This window comes from Otolemur garnettii, unplaced genomic scaffold, assembly GCF_000181295.1.
Source record: "Otolemur garnettii isolate 467f Iridium unplaced genomic scaffold, OtoGar3 scaffold00003, whole genome shotgun sequence".
NCBI classification, from domain to species: domain Eukaryota; kingdom Metazoa; phylum Chordata; class Mammalia; order Primates; family Galagidae; genus Otolemur; species Otolemur garnettii.
In genome coordinates, this window is record NW_003852398.1 from 39,922,168 (window position 1) to 39,939,350 (window position 17,183).

The following is a 17,183-nucleotide window of genomic DNA, read 5'->3' on the forward strand; positions in this document are numbered from 1 at the left end:
AGTCCATCACAGAGGCAGGGATCACAGTGTGGGAGGGAGATGCTTCAAAGTGATTCCGGAGGAAAGGGCTGGCGAAGTGAATACTGAGGACTCAAACCCCAGTGCTGGGGAAGGGAGACATGAAAAGAAGCTCAAAACAGACAGAGGTTCAACCCTCATGAGCTATCTGAGTTTCTGAGGGCCAGCTGCTAGAATGACCCAAAGTCCATCCCTCAGGGCACCCTGCTGGGCTGCTCCTGGGTGGAGTTGAGGGGTAAAGGAGAGTGGCAGCTCCCTCCTGAATCCCCAGGACAGCACACCATATCATGCACGTGAGTCATACGTTTCTTTGGTTTTATTATTACAAACACACCATGGCACTGTCGCATTCGGGAAATCTGTGCTCTACATACTCTACATACCATTTCTTTTCTACCTGGACAGGGCCCCATAGAAGCGTCCAAACCACATGTAGATGCAAGACACATTTGACAGAACAGTTCAACTCAGCTTCTGATGCCATTTCTCCAGCTGTGCAAGAGCTTTACACAGACTGTGCCAGGACTTCCCATATGCTGGATTACTTGATTCATACCTTGTGAGCCCCACGGTAGTGCAGCTCCCTTTCGCAGGCACTTGGCATAGGCAGGAAATCCCACATTTGGGATAGGTCCTCTCTGGAAGTGAATGTCAGGCAGTGACATCCAAGTTTCTGCATGCAGTGGGTTAACAGCCATGTTTAGGGGGAACAAAAAATAAAAAGTACTTCTCTTTCCCTCCTCCCCAACCCGCCCAAGGCTCAGATCTCATTTCAGCGTGGCCCATATACATTGACGGATGACATCTGGTATCAAAAACATTTAAACAGTCTCTTTGGCAAACCGAGAGAAACTGGTGGGGAGCTGCTGAGATGCTTTCCTCCTTCAGTCCGTGCTGCTAATGCTTCATCCTCTCTAGTAACCTCTGGTAGACAGGGGCTGGAAAAGAGAAGTTTGGGAGGTAAAAAGACACAGCCTTCTCCATGCCTGTCTAGGACACTGTCGGAATCTTGGGGCAGGGGGCCAAGTACTCTTGCACATAGAAGGTGCTTCTGAGTTTGTGAAACTTCACATCTCAATGCCTGATGTACTGTGATTTTCTATGTCTACCAGTTTGGAATCACGTCCTCACCATGGGCTCCTGCCAAGCCCCTGTGCCGTCTTCCCCAGGCTCTCAAAGCCAAAAACTCATATCAACCCTAAAAGGTCGTTGCTCTTTATTACCTCCAACTTATGGAGAAGAAAATTGGGTGTTCTGGGTCTTACCCCAATTCCCTCCGCTGGTTTGACCCCAGAGGCCAGGCTTGTTTACTGCACCATGATATTATTATCTATTACAGCAGATGGCAGGCTTGGGGCTGCTTGGGAGAAAGGCCCAAATAGGTCCGTAAGGACTTTAAAACCAGATCAGACTTACCTAGTCGCACAGACCTCTGGGAAGCCTGAAAAAAAACACAAGGTATAAGGTTTTCTAGTGAAAATTATACCTGCACTTGCTTATGGAAGCGGCTTTGCCCAGTGCCATCCTTGCTCAGAAAAAAATGCCACCCCTACTCAGAAGAGGAAAGGGAAAGTGAAACTGAAGGGCCCCAGGGAGCTATGCAAGCCCCGATCATGTGGGGCATAAGGTAGATATTCCTGGGATCCCCCCACAGCAGCCATTCCTACTGAGACCAGAGCCTAGAGCTGGGGGAGCTGGACTGCACAGGGGTGGCTCTTAGGAGGAGGAGCTCAGGGCTGAGAACCTTTCTTGAAGGCACTAAGGAAACGCTTCTGTTCAAAAGTGAGATAACATGTTAGAGCTCCAGCTGTCTACATTCAGAACTGCAGCCTATAGCCTCTTCTCTTGAAATGCAAACCTTCTGCAAGGTGCCCCACATTCCTAAGAGGCTCTACCCTACCCAAAGCAGTAAACAAGCCCAAATGGGGCTCTGGGGCCTGCGCAAGCTAGGGAGAAAGAGAGAAAGCTCAGGAAGGGTCAGTGAGGTTCTGAGCGAGAGGTGGGGCTAAGGCTCCACATGTGGAGCTGGCTTGGTGTCCCTGTACCCAGAGTCTGCACACCTCCCAGGGGAGCCTCAGCATCACTCAGGATGGGCACTGCCATGGCACACGGATGAACGACTTGGAGGCCGGGGCTTAGGGCAGGCCAGGCCACTGTAAGACAACCTTGGAATGGTGAATTCCAGAGCTGTATTTGTTCTCACCAGCAAGTGGCTTCACCATGAACTGGGGCTCAGAGGCCCACAAAAGAAGCTGCAGTTGCCTAGGTTCTTTTCTCTGAATTTGACAAAGGCTGAGACTGGGGATGCCCCACTGAGAGTGGGAAGAAGTTTTGAGAGAGCCCTGGAGGAGCAGCCAAGGAAGACAGGGGCTGAAAAGCTCCTGTCTGGGCCCCAGTAGAAGCCCAAAGCTGCTCTGGTGAGGCACAATCCTAGTAGGCGTCTTACCCTGGAGAACGCTGAGGCCTGTTTAAAGATCTCAAGTGCAGAGTCTGCAAGTTCATCCCCTCGTTCCTGAGGTCTGTTGGCTAGAAAGAAAAGGCAGCTTTGGTAAGGGAGAGAGACCACAGTGTGGCATTTGTAGCATGGCACTGGTGGGCTTTCCAGCTCACATTCCAAATAAATTTTTTCTCTATAGCTTTTCATAATTCATGGTGGGGTCTGGCCCATGGGGAGAGCTCTGAGAAGGGCAAATGCACATGTCAGGAGAGGGGAGACTGAAGTTCAACTGCACTGGAGGCAAAGGGCACGCACAAGGTGAGATGCTACAGGAGTCCCAGGAACTGTGTGACCAGCATCCACACATATCCAGCAATGACAATGGGGCTCTGTCTGGGGGAACCTGAGACAGGTGGACGCTTCTGGTAGAGCAATGTATCCTTGCTTTCTTTCCTTACTGTGGTGCAGTCAAAGCCAAAAATTCCCAAGTCACTTTCAATCAGCCACAGGGATGCCACCCACATGGGCATGGTTTAACCATCACAATTACATACTGACTAGCTCAGCTTTTCTATTGAGCACCAGCTGCCACGTCTGTAGAGAAGGACCAGCTGCAGAGTCTGCAGGATGTCAGACACTCAGTCTTACCTGGAGGCTGTAGAACGCTGGTGATGGCATGGACCACGCCATTCAAGGCCATGATGTCAGGCTCAGTGACAGCCTCCTTATTGACATGCACCACGTTGTTTTTCTACAAGAAAAACAGAGTGATTGTTGACTGTCAAAAATGTTTATTTCTTGGATTCGGCACTACATGCCTGTATATGCCAACGCCTGCGTAAGTACTGGGGGTACTTTGGTGAATTGCCTTCTATAGATCTTCAGTCTAGTGGATTAATTCTCATCCTGTGTGTGGCTTTAGCACACTGTACAGCCATAATGCTCTTCTGTGTAATCCACTCACTCCTCACAGCAGTGTATGGCAAGGAGGGTAGATGTTATTATCCCATTTAATAGATGAGGAAACTGAGACTCAAGAGAGGCAGTGTCTCTTGTACACTAAGTAAGTGGGGAAGCTGGGAATACAGACAGGCTTCCAGCTCTGAGCAATGCACTCCTTCCACTTTGCCTGGATGCCCTCAACTTTGGATTATCTCAAAGGAAGTCCAGCCAGGGTAAATCTATCTCAGGACACAGTGGGGAAGGGGGGCACTGACGCCTGTGACAGAAAGGCCCTCAACACCTGAAATGATGCCAGAGATTTAGCATGACCTGCTGAAGTAAAACAACTCATTCCCATGCCTATCTCCCTACATGTTGTCCATGTCCCCACAAGGAACTGGTGAGCAAAGGATGGCTAAAGGTCAGTAGAGAGAACCAGGGAGCAGAAGCCGCCTTACACTGAGGAGCAGCCCCTCTAAGAAAGGTCAGAGATCTCTGTCGGCTCAGTCAGAGAGGTTCATGGAGCTGGGCTGGCTATCTGTTTTCTTCCTCCGAGGTAGGGACACTCTGAACCCAGCTCCAATGTGGAATGAGTATCACCAGTGTGCAGAGCAAGGAGAGACTCACAGAGCAAGCTTCAGGTCTGAGAAAGCCTCTTGAGATGGTCTGCTTCATGGTGTAGCTCAGTGAACCCCTGGGTTTGGGGGCTGGGATGAGGACAGGGTGTTGATCTCCCAAGCCACAGAAGTAATTGCCTGCCATCTCCTTAGGAGAAGAAAGATCTAACACCTAGGCAGATGCCAAATCAGATGCTTTATTCCTCTGCAAATCTGGTACTTCTTACCCTGTCTAACTACAATTTCACTTCATTTCTCTGAAGACCCTATTCTCTCTTTTCTTTCTTTCTTTGCACAAATTGTACTCAGAGATTCAGGACGCGTCATAAATGTTGTGTTTGTGTCTAATGCCAATGAGATGTGCCCTAGAGCCCTAGTGGAAGGGCACAGCCAGCCTTTTGATTTGCAGGCACTCACCGAGCTGACTTCTAGCTTGTCACCTTGGAGAGACTTCAGCCGCACCAGGGCCCCAATGCCTCCACTAACCAGGATTTCATCACCAACATGATATTTCAGGATGTTGGCAAGTTCTTTGGCATTTCCTGCAGGTTTGTAGGAATAGAAGATAGAGTTAATCCCAAGGTTGGCAATTAGTGTGGTCAATGAGAGCCCAGAGGAGAAGATGCAAGTGGTTGCCCCTATAGATGGTAATGAGCACTCACTGAGCACCCACTGTGTGCTCAGCTCTGTGACCCTAATTTGCCTAGTAATCAGTGGACACAAAGGATGTGGCCATGGCCATAAATTTGCTCCTGTAGTTGGTGGGCTGTTGGGTTAAACACATGTTCTCCAGGATGCTGGGTTCGCTGGCTGCCAGGAAGGAGTTAATCCATACTCCTCTGTGAGCATGACTCATGTTTCCATGAACTAAATATTTGCTTGGAAAGCCCTGGACCTTTCCAGCACCAGCATCTGGGACATTTCATCATCGGTGAGGCTCCCGACGGTTATAACACAGTAGTGCAATATTTACACATTCTGCCCTCAAATGCATATTCTGTTTGAGACGGCTATTTCCTGAAGTGAGAACTTGAAAGAGCCAACAGCTGCACCGTGAGGCGCCACAGAGCCAATGAGGTCAGGGCCAGGGGGGTGTTCCCGCCACAGCTTCCCTCCCTCGCATGGCTCAGCATTCCTTCCAGCCCACATCAGTGTCTCCAGCAACTGGGGAAGGCATCTGATTGCCCATAAAGGTGTACAGGCATTTCCCAAATTAAGTGTGGGAGGCAATTCCTGAAGTTTCCAGCTGCCCTCTCATCTCTGATACTCCCATCACCCGCCAAATGGCTGAATTTCCCTAAGGCTTCTGAAGGGCTCTTTCCAGCATCTTGAAACTGAGAATGAAGGAAATTTAAAAGCATCTTGGAGAGTTCACTGGTTAGTGACAAATTCCACGTTAGTGCCAAGGGATGGAGCCACCCGGTACCAAGTGATTTTCAAATATCCATAACCGGGAACTGACAAAGTTCCCCTTTCCGCAAAAATACTGCCTGGAGGTACATAGCCAAGCTACCCCCTGGGACTGGAGGGGCCATCTTCTTTCCAGACCTCCAACACCTGGACCACCCTCACTTCTCAGGGGTTGCCTGCAGGCCTGGGGGAGGGCATTTGGGAAGCTTTCCTCATGCCCTTCCTCTGCTCTCACAAATTAAAAGTGAAAAGGAAGCCAGGCAGGCTTAGGCCACCTGGGGAATATCCCATTCTTGCTGGACAGCTAGAGGATGGAAAGTTTATGTTCAGTGTGAACTTCTCCTCCTTCTCAGGAACTTACGTCAGCATCACAGACACAGGCATTCATTGAGCAATAAAGAAAATTAAACAGCACAAAAATTCACCTTGGAGCTGTCTGCAACCTGAACTTTCCATTCTCCTGCTCCAGTAGATAGAGATATACAGACAATGGGGCCCCAAAGTTTACCTAAGGTCCTTCCTCCTCCTCCTCACTCCCTGACTAACCTTTCTAGGATAAAGGAAGAATCTCTTATAGGCACGTATCAGAGCTAACCAGTGCAACTCCTGTCCCCACCCCCCGCCATTATCACAACTCTTACTGACTGAGGATGTGTGCCTAGCACTGTATGCAGCAACCCATTTAATCTCGACAACACACTGAGCAAGGCACTCTTAACCATCCTCATTTTTACTAACCATTCAATTGCCTCCCAAATAAGCTCAACTAGACTTCTCAGGAAAAGCTTTTATCCCAAAGGACATATAATGCCGGTAAATGGCTCCATTAGCACTGTTCTCACAGGTCTCCAGTAGAAAACATGCTGCAGTGAGTGGACTGGTCATTTCTACCTTCGGTTCCTTTCTTCTCTTCTCTGCCTGGTGTGGTGCCCCAGGCAGCTAACCTCCATGAACTGCTATACATCACCCAGGTGTCCCCATCCTCCTGTGACTGGCTAACAGGAGACCCAACAGGTATGTGGGAGGAAGGGGAGGCTGGCATACTGAGTGGCCCGCTTGCCATGGTTCTGACAGTGGCCTCACACAGCTCCGGCCTCTGTTTCTCTCTCCCTAGTTCCTGCCCTCACTTTCTCAGGTACAAGGCTTGGGGTGGTACCTGCTTCTATGGCTACTGGTCCCTGGGTGTCATCACCCTTTTCTGGCTCCTTTAATCCTGCCCATACTGGTACAAATAGTCTTGTCATTAAATTCTTTTGAATCAACCCCTTTGTACTGTGCCAACTATTTCCTGCTGGATTATTACTTCAGAAAAGTAGAAATATATATTTAGGTTGGTCTTTACCCAAGAGTTTGTTCAGTTCCTCTGGTGGCATGGCTTGGAAGGCTTCATTTGTGGGAGCAAAGACTGTGTAGACTCCTTCTCGGTTGAGGGTCTCTGTTAGCCCTGCAGACTGGATGGCAGCTACCAGCATACTGTGGATACACACAGAAAATGTCACCTGCCAGGATGGCAAGGAGACATTTTTCTCAAATACCTCCCCAGGGGTGGTAGCAGAGCCCAGACCACTGCAAGGCACACAGCTTGGTTTTCATGCCCTCCCTGTGTACAAAGAGGAAACCATTCCAGTCTGCAGGCATAAGGGCTGAGATCAGTTAAATGGCTACAAGTCAGAGACTCAAGGCAGAAGGAAGGAGAAGGGCAGCGGCATGGCTGGCCCAGAGACTGGCTGAGCCCCTGGGCCCTGGGGATGTGATTCCGGGAGGGCAGCAGGTGTGTGGTCTTCCAGGCCCTCATGCAGGTGGCTGACGCCAGTGACAGGGAAACAGTCAACATGGTAGCATGCCATGGTGAATGAACAAGTCAGAAACGGAGAGAGCAGGACACGAAAATCACCCAGCTTAGGGCTTGATAAGGAGATACCACACAGAGAGCAAGAGATTTCTCATAAATCTCATAAATTTGTCAAAATTATGGGCTCTCAGCTCACTTGGGACTTTAAGACAAAGAGTGAGGTTTTCCTCACACTTCAATAATAAAAGTGTAGCCCCCTAACCCGCTTCCCACGGATGTGAGGATCACACTCCCAGAAGGTAACTCTGCTTCCCACATCAGCCTTTCAAAGTGACCCTCATCCTTACCCCAGCCCAGGCCTGGAAGGTTACACCGGTGCACTGCTACTGTTATCTAAACCCCCAAAGGAGTTGGGGGGCTTGACAAATGGCTGAGGCCCAGCGTCCTGCCCAGCACAACTATTTGGCAGAAGCCCCACCCTGGGATGGGACAAGTTACCTAAAGCGGCTATCTCCCTTTAGGACATCCATGACAGTCCCCATTGGGGGGGTCAGTACCCGGTCCATAGTGAACAGGGTCCCGTACCGTCCCCTCTTGTCGTGGGCAGCAATGCAGCTGTTCTCAATGCACAGGCTCTGCACAGAAGAGGGGCAGGGACACAAAGGGCAGGTTAGTCCCCCAAGGGGAAGCCTTTGGGTTTGTTCAGGGCATGGGCTGATGGCTTCACCCACAAAGGTCAGTGAACATATACTGGGGTGGCTAATTAAGACTAGGATAAAATGATATATTTTTTCACCAGGAAATAAAACAATAGAAATGGTCTTCTTTGAGGAAAGAATGCCCAAAGAGACCCCAGTAAAGTGACACAGAGGCCCCATAATGAGAGTATCAGTTCCAACTGAGGTCCACTGACCACAATCAAACAAATAGAACATGTCCATTTATTTATTTTTGTAATGGATGACAACCATCTTTAGCCAAATGGTGCTGCCATCTCTGAGTTCAAGATGGATCTACTGCTTAACAATCTGGGTCACAGAGGCATGTGGTTTATTCTCAAAGGCCTCCAGGAAAGAGCTATGTTAAGCTGTACTTCCTATTTGACATTCTAGAGTAGCTGTTGGGTTTGAAGACACAGAAGAGACAGGAGAAAGGAGAGGAGACCTTTTGTAATCAAGAAGGGCTGTGCTTCAGCTCTGGGGGTTTCTTTCCACATAAGCTCAGAGGGATTCCAAACCTATCCCTCCTCCTGCATGTTCATCTCTGAGTTCAAGGTGGATCTCCTGCTTAACAATCTGGGTCACAGAGGTGTGTGGTTTATTCTCAAAGGCCTCCAGGAAAAGGACTCTAATCTTTCTACAAAATCTCATTTTGATTCATATGCACTTATCTACTTCCCAGAGATTGTTTCTTTCTTCACCAGGAACTAGTTCTCATGCATGCTCCTGCTTATTGATTACTTTAAAAAAAAAATACGACTTCCATTTCTTAGAGCTGAAACCAACACAGAAGATTTAAGATCCGGAACTTACATTACGATAAACAAAAACTCTCAGTTTTTTGCCTCCCAGAGTTTCCAGGGTCTGTCCATGGTACAAATACTTGGAGGCCAGCTGGTCTTTAATTATGTGGTTCAGAAGCAGAGTCTTCTCATTGGCATTAATTTGAGGGGTTCCATCTGCAGGAGGAGGTGTGGTTAGGTCCAGAGAGACATGCTCTCAAAATGAAGAGATTGATGAGAGACAAATACAGGGAGAAGCCCATCCCTCCTAGAGTTTGAGGATGGAGATGAGAAATCAGGTGAGGCTGCCAAAATTGCTTAACATCTGGCATCTTTTGGGGAGAAAAAATTAAAGGTCTAGATAAATGTGAACATTGTGACCTAATTGTACGTACCCTCATTTTAATCTGAGGAAAAAAAGGGAATAAAGAAGGCCCAGCTAATGAAGGGTGTTTGGAGTTTTGCCCTAAGAGGGAAGGGCAGGCACGCACACAACTTGGCTTCTTTCTCTGCCTTGCCTGTGGCTGCAGCTCAGCTGTATCCTCACTCTGATCTCCTGACTATACATTGGCATTCTGCAAATAAAAAGGCCAGGGAACATTCTGCTGCTCTTCAGACAGAATCAAAGCCTGGAGTTCTGAGGAAGAGAACCCTAAATGCACTGTCTGCTCTGGCTAAGGAAACAATAGAGCCCCTGAAGCTCCTGCTGGAGTCACATCTGCTTTCGGTTGAGCTGGGTGGGAGTTCTAATGTCCCTGTGGGTGCTGTAACTCAAGGAGAGTGCTGTGGATGGGACAGGGTGGGGAGGCTGCCTCCAGGGACAGACAAACAGGGATGCTTCCCCATGTTACCTTTGAACACTGAATTTTGGGGAGCCAGGAGGGTCAACCGCTCACTTCCAGAGAGATGAGTTCCGAGGCCAGCTTGTCTAAAAAGGTCAACGGCTATGGAAACGTCAGAATCTGCAGCCAACTCAAATAGCGTCTTGGCTATGAGGAAGGAGAAAGTGGGTTCAAAAGTTAAAAGTGCTGTTTTCACTTATCATTCATCCACGAGGGCATGACACACATCAGTAGGAATGTCATCGCGTGAGTCAACAATCCTTCTAAACACTGCAGGGCCCCGGTGGGTTTCTATTATCAGGGGAACAGTGGCCCAGAAAATCTAACCAGTCAAGGTGAGTTTCAGCTTGGCAGAGGTCAGCCTCTGCCCCAGACCCCAGAGGCAGCTTGGGGACACTGTCTAGAGCTGGGAAGGAAGGCAGCATCCTCTGTGTTATGGTTTCAGAAGAGTGGGTAAGGCCAGTGACCACACCCATAGAAAAAGTATTGGGTTTTTTTCCTGTGAGATCCTTTTGCTTAAGGGCAATATTTCAGAATAGGGCTAGGATGCTGAATGAAACACAAACCAAAGTCCATACTGCCATTTGCCCTGGGTTAGTGACCTTGATTTGGCTTGGGCACTATTGAGAAAGCAAATAAACAAATGGCCTCTGTACACAGCCACTGTGGGCAGGTCTTCTGAAAGGCTTCTGAGGTTGTGTATCCCTCCCCAGAAATCTTAAATGGCTCCCTACTTCCTCCAAGGTAACGGGTAGACCTCCACGCCCAAAGCTCAAGACCTTCATAGTCTGGGCACAATCCCCATTGGTGGTGGCTGAGAGGCTGTGGGTCCAGGCAGGGAAGCAGCCCCAAAGATCCCTGAGTCTCCCTAACACTGCCTAGAGCAGGCGTCCTCAAACTACGGCCCACAGGCCACATGCGGCCCGCCTAGGACATTTATCCAGCCCGTCGAGTGTTTTGCTGCTGCTGCCTGTCTTGCTTAGCAGCTGACTCATCCTGGGGCCTGCAGTCTGGCCCTCCAACGGTCTGAGGGACAGTGAACTGGCCCCCTGTTTAAAAAGTTTGAGGACCCCTGGCCTAGAGTGATGGCAGAAGGAACTGTGGACGGGCAGGACAGAGGTCCCCTGGAGCCTGGCCTACCTGAATCTGGGATGAGCAGCTCATCGATGAAGTGGATGACACCATTGGTGGCCAGGACATCTTTATTGGAGATGATGGCCTTCCCATTGATGGTGAGCATGTCCCCACTGCAGCCCACCTCCAGCGGAGTGCCCTCCAGGGTCTCCACAGACAGCCCTGCCACAATGGCTTCAGCACACATGGCTGACTTCAGGATGTGGTTGTTCAGCAGGTCTGGGGGCCAGATGGACACAAGTCAAATCAGGGTCTGCCCTAGGACTTCATTCTCTCAGATGTGAACCTTCAGAAAAGGCCAGGGCACAACTGGACAGTCCTCTTGCCCTCCTGCCTGCTTCCCTCAAAGAATAGCTGGAGCTCTGCAGTCAGAATGCCTGGGTTTGGGTCCCACGGCCCCCATCCAGTTATGGGTGCCCATGCAAGTCACTTAACCTCTTTGAGTCTCAACTTCCCTTATTAGTTAGGATAAAAATAGCACTACCTCCTATGGTGGGTGTAGGGATGACATGAAATCCTCAAGGCAGAGCAGCTGGCACGGAGCAGTGCCTCAGAAGAGAGTAAATGCAAAGCAACATTTGTCACGAGCCTATCGATAGCTGAGTATCAGGGATAAAGGGACAACTCCCAGAACCTGCCGGGGGATTTTTAAGTCTACTGACCTGCATAAAAATGTACAACATGGCAAGAAAAGATGGGAACTGTAGTAAAGAGCAGTTTTGAATTACTTGTGTGTTTTATTTGTCCAGATTTTTGTTCATTTTACCCAAAAATCTACTAGTTTCCAGGATCTGTCTTAGGGGCTGGGAATGGTGATCAAGAAGGCACAGCCTTTGACACTCTAATCACCACACCCATAAATAACAAATATAATAGTTTATTTGCTTGTCTGAGGGCTACTTTAGGGGCAGGGCAGGCAGGGCAGGGGGTGGTCCTGACCCAGTGATGGCACTTGCTGACTTCCATCACCTCAGAGAGCCCAGGCAGGTGGGACAGAGGCAGCTGCAAGGACTGGTCAAGGAGGATGTGCCCGACTCTGGCCAAGCAGGTTCCCAGACTGTTGCTCACCAAGGTCAGCGTAGCTCTTTGTTTTATATTCTCAATCTGTCTCTGAGCATGGGAACCAAAACCACAGTGTTATGGACAGGAGGAAGTTCAGGACATACAGAGGCATCAAGCCATGCAGACCCATCAATGGCCTTGACAGCAGGGCTAACCACAATCAGCCGGAGGGGAAGAAGACCGTATGGGAATGAGGCCTTGGGGAGTCGGCTTCTCAGAAAAGGAAGGGTAGGGGGCTCTGCCAGGGCCACTCAGAAGGTGAGCTGGGTCAGTCTTCAAACAAGGCATGCTAGCCCAGGCTGCTCCTCACCTGCCTGCTACCCTGCTCATGACAATGGGAGACCGCCGGGACACCCAGGCCATAGTCTGCAGCAATAGCATCAGACAGGGGCCCTTGCTTTGGGCAAGCTGGTTACTGAGGTAGGAAAAGGCAGGTTTACAAAAGGGATGAATTAGAGGCCTTTTTTACCCCTTATAATTTATAATAAGGAGTTCTGAGATCTGTGAAGATAAAAACAGGCTGTATATAAAAAAATGTTTTAGTAGAGAACACAGCTATGAATGGAAGGCAAAATACTCTGAGATGCATCTCAGTCTCCCCTCCTGCAGGCCTTCGAGTGCTTCGAGGCTGCTCGTGCCCCAGCCCTTGCCCCAACCCCTTACCCCCATGTTGTGCTGTGGGTATCTCTGTCACTGCAGTCACCACACCGGATCCCAACAATCTGTTTGTAAGCCTGCAATCCCAGTCGGCCTTCACTGCCTTGCAGACAAAGAGCTACTGTATTCACTGCTGCGGCCTCAGTTCACAGCACAGGCCAGGCACATAGAGTCCCCACCACCATCTGGACACAGAACAGATCCCATCTGTGCTTTCAGAAATGCGCCCTTTCCCACTCCTGCATGGCAAGGAGAACATTTTAAATTTACAGTGTCTGAAATGCATTCGGCATCGTAAAGAGCACATTGCAAAGCTGGGTCTAAACAGACTCAAAAGTCATTCTAGGTTGCATTAGGAAGAATAGCGTGGTTGTTGGGACGCATGGGGGACCTGGGCCTACTGTCCTCTTTAGGGGACTCCAGGACTGTCAGGCAGCAGCTTGTGCTCATGACCCGGAAGAGGTCCTGGTACAGAGAGGGGGCACTCAGCAGCTCCCTGAGGAAGGGAGGACAGAACCACCAATGGAGAGTCCAGAGTTGACTATTACTGGCATCTAACTGTAATTCTGGCTTATTCCTGAGGTTGGTGGCCAGACATAGGAAGAGTTAAGGGTTGACACTAAGGATTTCATGTCAAGGATGCCAGAACCTACTGGGGGACTGTCCCTACCCAACACCTCCAAGCTGGTGCTCCACCTGACAGCTTTGTCCTGGCTTTGGCCACTGGAGCCTTTCCTATTCCTTATGTCTGGCCAGGACCAGCTGTGGACCTCCAGCCCTGCCTCCCTCCATAGCCCAACTGTGTCCCTAGACAAAGGCTCCTGGATTTTCTACTTGTACTTGTCTCCCCAGAGCCAGGGTGGGGCTCTGCTCTGGCTTCTGCAAAGACATGGCTATCGGTAAGCAATAGGACAGGACAGCTCTAAGACACAGCTGTAGAGGGTGTCCTGAGCATCACCTCATGGCAGGTGGTATGTCCATCTTGGACTAGAACAAGACTTAGGTTCAGCCTGGCCACTCCAACGTGGCAGCAGCAGGAGCTGAAGGATATTCACCTCTGAGGGCCTCTGGGTCTCCAAGGATCCGGTTCAGGGTCTCAGCAGGGATCTTCTCAAAGGCCTCATTGGTTGGGGCCAAGAGTGTGAACTGGCCATCACCTTCCAGCAAGGTGTTGAGTCCTGATGCAGCCACAGCAGCCTATGGGAGGGGAAAGGATAGAGCACTCCTTGATGGATCTGGGGTTGTTGGAGCAAGAGGCACCCACGACCTCGTCAGTCCTCCCTGGAGGGCTCAAAGCTTTCGCAGAAGCCCAGGATGAAAAGAGAACAGAAGTAAAGTTTGCTCTCACCAGGGGACCATGCTTGGTCTGAGCTCCAGCCACATGGCTCTCGTTCAGGCACTTAATAGGACTGTCCTCTTTCCCTCCAGGCCTTTGCCCCTGTTGTTCCCTCTGTCCTTCCTTTGCTTCTCTGACTCTATTCCTTCTTCCATTAAAATGTCATTTCTCTGGGAGTTCATTGTGGCACATCTCCCAACCCATCCTGCCCCCAGACGAAAGTGAGTTTGATCCTTTCACCTTGAGATTAACTAGTGACTGGGGATCAGTTACACCAGCTCCATGTGTGTGAGGATGGGGCATCACCCATTCTCTACACGGAGCATGAAGGATCTTATAAAAGCCTAAGTGGCCTCCTGCCATCTCTGGAGACAGACTCCCCCCGGTCTGCCCAGGCTGTAGGGTCCTGCAGGATGCGGCCTGGCCACCCTGCCCTCACTTGTTGATGTTTTTCTTCCTAGCCTGCTGGCCACTTCCTTGCTGGTCTGGTTCTGAGGCTTCGCTCCCTGCCAAATGGGTACACTCCTACCTGTCCCACCTTTACTCTGCAAACTTCAGCTCTGAAGCCACCCATCGCAGAGACCTGCCTGGCCCTGAAGTCCCAGCTGGTCTCCCTCACGACTGCTGTTCCTCACTTCTCACTCCACGTCGCTCACATCCTGTGGCTACCTCGTTGATTTGTGTCTTGTTTGTCTCCCCCAGATAAAATACTAGCTCCCCTGAGGATAGAAATCTGTCTGCCTTGGGCACCTCTATATCCCTGGCGCACAGAACTACCTGGGAAGTAGCAGGTGCTTAATAAGCTGTGTTAGAAGAAGGAAAGATGGATGCTAGCAAGGGTCCAAGAGGAAGGAAGGAATATTTACCAAATCTAACGAGTGAAAGGAGGATTACTCAATGGGATCTAATGCTGTTAAGTAAAATATGTGCAACTAGCTTTGCAGGAACATCATTCTCTGGCAAATCCCTGTCCTTTGAGTGACCCAGAAAACCAGGGTAGAAGACCTTGGACAGCTAGGCTCCCAGAGCCTTCCAGAGCCAGCTAAGAGCAGCCTCTGCTTGCTGGGACCCTGCAATGCCAGCTGGTCTGAATGTGTTTGTCTCTCTGTGTTGGAGATCTCCAGGGAAGGACTGCCCTACTCCCCCTTATATCCTTTGTGGTTAGGAAGTTCTTCTTGAACCAGAGCAAAAGCCCTGACAAGGCAGCCTGTGTCCACTTCCTCCTGAGCAGTGGCTGCCAAGAGGAACGCTTGCCTGTCCCTCCAGTTGTGAGACAGATTCCTGCCAGAATGGGGAGAAGGAACAGTATTCTTGTGGCCCCAGAGCAGTTGGAAGCCAGGTCAGACCCTGATATCCACCTGAAGGCCTCTCTGCTGGTCTGGGCTCCAAGGAAACACGGAAATGGCTGGAGCAAGGGTCCTAGGGTAGCAAATGTGGTCCAAAGGCACCATGCAGCCTGATGGGCCATTTATTCGAGTCCCCCTCACAGGACTTGCCACCTGGGATGAAGGCCCCTCTTATCTCTGGAGCCTGCAGGGAAGAGCCAGGTAGCCCAGACTTTGCTGATATAGCCACAAACTGGGGACCTTTCCCAGGGTATTCTAAAAAAAGAAATGCCTTACAAAGAAGACAGACAGAGGGAGTTTCACAGGTTGGATCCAGTGTCTGATTAGGGGACTGTCCGTGGCCACGGGCATTCATAGGAACTTGCTCCATGGTTCCCCACGTGAGCCACCCTCTGCTCTCTCTGAAGAGAAGGTCCTGCCAGGCCCCCCTGGGAGGTGGTATGTCCCAAGCCTGGGTTTCCACCCAGGGCAGGCTCTTACCCGAAGGGTTTCAAAGGTGTCCTCAATCTCGATGATCTGCTGGATGTTGTTGGTAATGGTAGAGATGACTTTATCGATGAGATGCACCACTCCATTGGTTGCGTGGTGGTCAGCTTTCAGCAGCCGGGCACAGTTGACGGTGACAATCTACCCGAAGAAGCAAGGACGAGCAGTTAGTGTGGTAGAGCAGTCTCTGTGGAACTAGAGGGCTGGGGAGAGGCCCACACAGGAGGCAGGGCTGTCTACAGCTTGTCAATACTGCAGGATAAAACCCAGAAACCAGCCCCACAGAGGACCACAACCCGGCTCATTGTGGACAAAGGACCATGCTGTGCATCTGGGCACCCCTACCCCGTTAGGATAGTGGTGAATCTGGATGTCAGAATTCTGGTACATGGAGGTGAGGGCCATCCCATGTTTCAGCTCATCGGTCAGGACCCGCCTGCCCACCATGTGGTAGCGAAGGGCGTTGAGCAGCTCGATGTTGACGTTGCTGACCAGGGAGTCTAGCACTTCCTAGAAGAAAAGGACAGGGTGACAGTCAGGAGCAGCAGACCCTGTGTCCATGACATGGGTCTTAGCAACCCTGAGAACCTAGGCCTCTCTCTGCCATGGCTCCTTCCCCAGGGGGCACCAAAGTCTGTCTATCCAATGGGGCAGACAGGGCACTGGACATACTCTAGTGGGGTATATTTTAGCACAAGTTCCACCTGAGCAGTTTAGGGAAAACCTTCCTGAAATAGTAGAAAATGAATAGGGAATCCCATTCTTCATGCCCACCCCTCAGAGAGGTAAGACAGTCCCCAGTAAGAGTCCCCTGAGCAGAAAGAGGTCATCTCACAGCAGGTAGGGAGGCCCACGCCTCATTGCTGGGGGCGAAGATGGTGAAGCTGCCGGGACCCTCCATCTCAGGCCTCAGCTTCTCTGTGCGGTCTGTGTATAGCTGAGTGGTGGTCGATCCAACAACTCCCAGGGTCTCATAGAGGTTTGAGAGCGGGAGGGCTGCAGAGGCAGAGGACAGAGGGAGGGATAGGCCTCTGAGGGGCCAGCCCAACCAGGCCACAGCCTCCCTTCTCTGTCAGAGAGGTGGTGGGTCTGCAGGTGAGGAGGGACGAAGAAGTGTGTGCCAGGCCCACGGACAGTTGGCTGGTGACATCCTTCTTAATATGAATCAACAAGTCACATGCTATGCAAACTCAACTAATTGGTAATTTTTCTCATTTTTAACACAGGAGAGCAAAGCTATTATTCCTAGATATTTAGCTAACACAGGCAGGAATGTACACCAGAAATAGATATCCTAATTATAAACTAGTCTTATAGATTTATTGAGTTACTGAAACTGGTTCCCTAATAGTTTCTACTGGAATAAAAGAACTTTATAAATCTTCAAAGTACTGTGAGTATTTGCAGCTAATAAAATATTATTTCTTAAAAGCCTGAAGCCTGGCTCGGCGCCTGTGGCTCAAGTGGCTAAGGCGCCAGCCACATACACCTAAGGTGGCAGGTTCGAATCCAGCCCGGCCCACCAAACAACAATGACGGCTGCAACCAAAAAATAGCCAGGCGTTGTGGCGGGTGGTCCCAGCTACTTGGGAGGCTGAGGCAG

At 50.3% G+C, this 17,183-nt stretch overlaps 1 protein-coding gene across 1 annotated transcript in view; it reads right to left on the reverse strand.

Annotated features, from left to right (window-relative positions):
• Window positions 1-319: 319 nt before the first annotated feature.
• TGFBI (transforming growth factor beta induced) overlaps window positions 320-17,183 on the reverse strand; it is a 32,343-nt gene continuing 15,479 nt past the window's right edge. Inside the window, exons 4-17 of the mRNA XM_012808076.2 lie at window positions 16,416-16,576; window positions 15,926-16,090; window positions 15,575-15,721; window positions 13,468-13,609; window positions 10,700-10,912; window positions 9,569-9,706; window positions 8,749-8,894; window positions 7,715-7,851; window positions 6,767-6,897; window positions 4,432-4,556; window positions 3,104-3,206; window positions 2,465-2,544; window positions 1,435-1,459; window positions 320-956 (exon numbers count right to left, since the gene is read on the reverse strand). Of these exons, the coding sequence (XP_012663530.1) occupies window positions 916-956; window positions 1,435-1,459; window positions 2,465-2,544; window positions 3,104-3,206; window positions 4,432-4,556; window positions 6,767-6,897; window positions 7,715-7,851; window positions 8,749-8,894; window positions 9,569-9,706; window positions 10,700-10,912; window positions 13,468-13,609; window positions 15,575-15,721; window positions 15,926-16,090; window positions 16,416-16,481 (1,659 nt within the window). The 5' untranslated portion in view covers window positions 16,482-16,576 and the 3' untranslated portion in view covers window positions 320-915. The remainder of the gene's footprint in view (window positions 957-1,434; window positions 1,460-2,464; window positions 2,545-3,103; window positions 3,207-4,431; window positions 4,557-6,766; window positions 6,898-7,714; window positions 7,852-8,748; window positions 8,895-9,568; window positions 9,707-10,699; window positions 10,913-13,467; window positions 13,610-15,574; window positions 15,722-15,925; window positions 16,091-16,415; window positions 16,577-17,183) is intronic.